Consider the following 5,810-nt stretch of genomic DNA (forward strand, 5'->3'; position numbering starts at 1 on the left):
CAGAGAACCTGCTTGGCTTATCAGAGAAAGATGCACTCAGGAGGGACCACAGGAGGCAGAATGAGGCTAACACACGTGTGCTACCTGCTCATCTTAACAGGTGAGGCGCTCTTACCTGGATTGGCTAAACCGTGTCTGGGTCCTAGTGTCCGTCTGCTTCAGCTAAACGCAAAAGAGTAAAATAAATGCAACAAATCAATACAAAACAGCAGAGCGATAAAAAATAAATAAATAAATGAGGTGTGAACTTCAGTCGTACTGCTAGTCATGAAAGAAAAGGTGAGGCATCATCATCATTATTCATATTTTATATTTTTCTGCACAGTCTGTCCAGTGTCTGAGCAACATTTGCGAAAAAAAACGCAGCACACGCGTCGCCCCAATTCTACGTCATCACGACGCGCCGACAACACACCGCTTCTGTCAGGTCCACAGTTTTCACACGTGAGTAAAACGGTCTGTTGCTCTTCGTAAATGCCGTGTTTATCAATTCATAGCTTGTGCCAAATAAGCCGTGAGGCCAATTGAATAGCTCTTTGTAAAACAGCGTCTATCTGTGTGGATAAATATTGAGGCAATTTGGCGAGTTAGCCTCCTCAACTCACAGCCTGTTGTGTCCGTTAGCCGAACTCCCTGTAAGGAATTTGTGGATTTCATTTGCCAGCAGTTATCGGGACCTTATTTACCTTGCAGAACGTTATTTTTGACATCATTTGAATCAGTAGCAGCGAGGGGTAAATTCGGCATGTGTCGATCTCACAGAACAGATAAACATCTTTTCTATACATACAATTTTCAATCTGAGCCTCTCTGATGTTTACACAGACCACAAGGGAGGGATAGGCAGATCGAAAGTACAATTATCAATACTAGGATACTTACACATTACAATGCTTGTAGCCTTATATAGCTTCTAAAATGTATTGTTCACAGAAGTAGTGTTTGCTTTAACTGGAACCCACTGATTGATGTGTGTGTGTGTGTGTGTATGAATGAATGTATGTATGTATGTATGTATGTATGTATGTATGTATGTATGCATTTAATTTTTTTTACACTGCTTATAAAAATGTGCTGTTTAGTGATTTCATTTAAATTCCTATTATTACTCCCTGCTGTCTCTGCATCCGTTTCCTATTCCAGACAAAGGATCAAACAGAGCAACACATCCTACCTCTAACTCGGATGTTTTAAACTTCAAAACATGCTGGCAAAAACAGAGGAAAAGACGCTGCAGAAAGCAGGAGGAAAGAAGAGGAAGCATCTTGGTGAAGATGGAGGAGGAGGAGGTGGAGGAGAGAGGAAGAGGAAGGGTAGTGAGGAAGGAAAAAAGGGTGGGGAGGACGGAGGCAAGAAGCGCCTGGATGCCCTGAGTGTGGGCTATTTCCGCCGAGTCGGAGAAAGACTGAGCGAAGGCTTTGAAGATAATGAAGAGAGAGGTGAGGAGAATTATTTTTCTGGAGATCAAACTAAAGCACAAACCTGAAGGTTAAGAGAAATGTGGGAAAGCAAACATTCATAACATAGTAATATGTGTTAAAACAAAAATGTGTGCTTCTGGACTGCATGATGTAGGGGAAAGAAAACCACATGGCTGGTGAAGCATGGGAATCCACTCCCAAATGGTTGTTTCATAATGTCAATCCGAAACTTTGAGCTCAATTAATTGACAAAAATGAATCAGCAATTGTTTTCATCAGGTAAACATGGAGTTATTGTTTATTTGCTATTGCATCTTTAGTAATGGGATTGTGTTGTTTGGCAGTTTTCACCCAGGAATCTGTTTAAGAGGATAAAGCTATAGGAGTGGTTTTATGGTCAAAATATAGTCACCATTTGCCATTCAAATACAGTCGTGACTCGATAATCCGACCCATAACAATCTGAAAACCTTGCTATCCAACAGGTTTTTAGGAAAAAGAACGAAACCCATGAAAAATAGCCTTAACATACTGACAGCCTTGGATTCCGACTCCAACATGACATTTTATGTCACCAATCAGCATAACGGCGTATTATCTGACTGAACAATCCCACAGATTGGCTACGTTCAGACTGCAGGACTTAATGCTCAATTCAGATTTTTTTTGTGAGTTCGTTCACATTTCCAATTAAATGCGACTTCTATGAGATCTGCTGTCTGAACTTCATACGACCCAGAAATGTCCCGCATGCGCAGAAGAGGACACGACGACATCACACACAGTGAGCGTGCTCAGTGTTTACAGAAGTAAACATGGATGGTGGTGGCAGCGGTGGTGCCACACCGATACTGGAAACAGAACTGGGTCCGCTATCCTAAACTAGCATCAGCAGCCTAGTACTGCCTGTGCGTTCCGGCCACTTCCACTCTGTCGGAGCGCTCCCCCGGGGTGGAAGTGTCCCCCGACCACACAGAATATTTGGATATTCATCATCAATTGGGCCTGAATATTCAGAGACCAGAAAGTGGTATTGGGACCAGCCCTACTGGTTATTATAACAACCATGAACAATAAATATTAACAACAAATGAACCTTCAACCATCAAGCCCTCCTTGTATCGACCTCTGTCTTGACAATCTGACAGCCTTGCTATCCGACATAAAAGATGAAGCCCGAAGAAGGTTTTACATTTAGTGTCTGATAATCGAGTCACCACTGTAATTGATATAATCTAAAAAGCATACACTGTTTACCAATATCCAGTTCTACTTTGTCCTGAACTTCTTTGCATATTGTGTGGATCAGTCCATAGCTTTTCTAGAGAATCTGTTATTTAACTTGAGCATATTATGATCATATTCGATTCAGTGAATTTTGCTTCCACTTCCAAAGTGTTACTTTAAATGAGCTGTTGTAGTGCTGAGTCGAACCATCCATTACCGTCTTGTTGTCACACACTGATTTGACATTACTCCGTGTGTTGCAGACTCATTGCATCATTTGCCTGAAATGTAACAAACAGGTTCTGCTGCGTCAACATGTCCAACTCCATTACTGTTCCAGTTAGAACTCTAGCTGCTTTCATCTGTGTTGATGCTGTCTAAATATCTTCCACAGAAATGTTTGTGGAGAATGTCCTCACGGAAGTAAAGGGTAAAGCGACCCTGGTGGCGATGGACCGGACAGGAAGCATCACTCTGCAGCGGCTGCTTCCGCTTTCGAGCCCCGACCAGGTGGGCGAGGTGTTGGCAGAGCTGGGCGGAGAATCGGGCTCGGAGTTTAAGACGGTTTCTTGCGATCGATGTGGAGGCCACGTGGTGGAGAGCGCAGTCAGACAGATATCCAGGTGGATGGGTGAGTTGCCACGTGGGACTTATGACAGAAACAATCCCTGCTCACCACTCTGTCAATAAACAGAAAAATAGGCTTTTTTTAACAGTTGAATCACACAAATTCAACTCTGTTTGTGTCTTTTAATCATCAGAGTCGTCACAGAAGGATGAAGATGAAGAGGAGGAGAGCATGTTGGAGGCCCAGGTGTTGTCTTTGAGTCAGGTGGTGAGAGACAACTGCGCAGAGTTCATCAGACACGTTCACGGCTCGCACGTAGTCCGAACTCTTTTACACGTGCTGGGAGGCTGCATGGGACCACCTCGAACTGAGGCTCGCCCAGGTAGACAGACACGAACACGATGGCTTTCTAGTGCAGAATAACTACTGAAGTTTGATTTATTTCCAGTTCGATAAGGACAAATCAATTAGAAGTAATTTTCTGACGATTGAGCGCACGTGATTAAAAGCCACACCCACTAAAAAATTTGTACATATACAGGCCGCACTTGTCCATAAGCTGCAGGTGTCCACGTTGTAACATGAGATATTTACACAGAAAGATTTTTTTTTTTACTTTTAGTTAAATACGTACCGGTAACATACACAAATACCGTAAATGCTTTTCTCCAAACAGTGCCTGTAACACGGCTGGTTAAGAAAATAAAAACTGCAGCAGCCTACCAGGAAAAGTCACTGATCGCTATCTTCATCTTCCTCCTGCACTAAAACCACTAAAGTCGTCTTCTTCAGTGACAGAATCGAACAGCCTCAGAATTCCTTCGTCACTTCCTCAGTCTCTTTCGTTGTCGCTGTCAACGTCACTTTCGTCTCGTTTATAAAAATTCATAAATTAGCCGCATCATTGTTTAAGCCGCAGTGTTCAAAGCGTGTGAAAAAAGTAGCAGCTTATAATCTGGACATTACGGTATTTACCCATAAAGCAACAGAGGAGCAGGTTATTAGATTCCAGTGATGTGAAGCAACTTTATTAAGCTTAGACCCGGATGAAGAAAGGTCAGTCTGGACAGTAGAGCCAGTGAAAGCAGCTTTTAGTTAAATGTCTGGCGATCAAGAGATTGATGTTGAGGAGGTTGACTTCGCAGTGGTAGTTTGAAAAGACAGACTGATCATATTGAGATGATATTTCATGAGCAGCAGCCAAGGACGCACGGTGACATCGCAATAGTGAATGTGAAGGTTTTGACAGCAAAGTGGAGGTTACAGAGAAAATGAGAAACAGCAGGAAGCAGCAGCTATTCAGACCGAGAGGCGTAATGTTTTTATTCAATTCAGCTTTATTTATGTAGCACCGATTCGCAACAGAAGTCATTTTCAGGCATTAAGATCAAGACCTTGCATTATCATATAGAGAGAAAAAATTAAACGAATCAAACGGTTCTCTTTGAGGAAGCACCACCTGCTTCTGCAAACTTACAGAAGTCCACACCAAAGGAGGGTTTTTTTTTTTTTTCTCTCCCACAGAAAAAATAAAAAAGCTCTTTACCTGCCCAAAACACCTCGTTTGAAGTCCGTGCTTTTCTTTCATTACTTCAATTTACGTCACCGTGCAGCACATTTGCATATCAGCGGTCTAGCGGCTGGTCTGGGCCTCCGACAAAGAAAGAGCAGCTTCCTCACAGTCCAGCATTAATTCCTCACTGGAGCTGCCTCCGCTCCAAAATATCTAAATGCTTACAAGAAAGCTTATAGGGAGCAACGAACAGCACAGAAATGTACAGAAAATAATGTTAAAGCATGTAATCATGTATGAGTAAACCACAAAACTAAGGCTGTGAAGCTGTACATCACCATAATAAGAGCTGTTTTTTGTTCGTCTGCTAAAAATGGACTCCGTTATGACTCGGACGACAAGTTTCGACGCACATTCAGGCGGTTGGCTGCTAACCATTTTAAAGTACCTTGATTACTTTCATGAGCAACATTGCCAGCAGCTAACAATTACCCGACAGGCAGAGAGAAAGCTCTCCGAGTGGCTATTCACCCCAGAAAATACGTGATTTTTTCCGCTCTGGTCGGATTTTTTTTTTCTCCGAGAAATACAAGAAGAAAAGAAAGCCTTTGATCTGTTGGGTTTGTCAGCGCTGGTTCTTTTCGGCCGTGTCAGGACTTCAGTACCTAGAGGCGTGTTCACTCTAAGCCTGTATTCGTGTCATCTTTTCTCTTTTGATATATATTTTTTTGTTAACCAGGTGCAAAGGAACGCAACACTGCTCCTCAGCTGACAGACTTTGAGATTCCCACCTCGTTCTGGTACGAGCTGAAAAGCCTCACGGAGACCTTGATGGAAAACGTAAATCGTGAGTCATCTTTCATCAGAGCCGAGCACTTCATCCTTGCCCCCCTGTCGTCTCTACGTTTTCTGAGTGTAGATGACCTTTTATAGATGGCGTTAGCACAAAGGGAACATTCCAGCACTGCAAAGCCAAGGGGTTCATATATGCTGCTGCCTTAAATTGAATGCTGATGTCATGTATGTGCTTTTTATAGAATTTAAATAGTTGGTTTAGGATTAGTGGTGCAAATATGAAGCA

At 42.6% G+C, this 5,810-nt stretch overlaps 1 protein-coding gene across 1 annotated transcript in view; it reads left to right on the forward strand.

Annotated features, from left to right (window-relative positions):
• Nucleotides 1-357: 357 nt before the first annotated feature.
• Nucleotides 358-5,810, forward strand: part of nop9 (NOP9 nucleolar protein) — a 13,601-nt gene continuing 8,148 nt past the window's right edge. Inside the window, exons 1-5 of the mRNA XM_008299573.1 lie at nucleotides 358-444; nucleotides 1,144-1,439; nucleotides 3,043-3,279; nucleotides 3,410-3,598; nucleotides 5,469-5,576. Coding sequence (XP_008297795.1) covers nucleotides 1,205-1,439; nucleotides 3,043-3,279; nucleotides 3,410-3,598; nucleotides 5,469-5,576 — 769 coding nt within the window. The 5' untranslated portion in view covers nucleotides 358-444; nucleotides 1,144-1,204. The remainder of the gene's footprint in view (nucleotides 445-1,143; nucleotides 1,440-3,042; nucleotides 3,280-3,409; nucleotides 3,599-5,468; nucleotides 5,577-5,810) is intronic.

This window comes from Stegastes partitus, unplaced genomic scaffold (genome assembly GCF_000690725.1).
Source record: "Stegastes partitus isolate 25-593 unplaced genomic scaffold, Stegastes_partitus-1.0.2 Scaffold1434, whole genome shotgun sequence".
Lineage (NCBI taxonomy): Eukaryota > Metazoa > Chordata > Actinopteri > Pomacentridae > Stegastes > Stegastes partitus.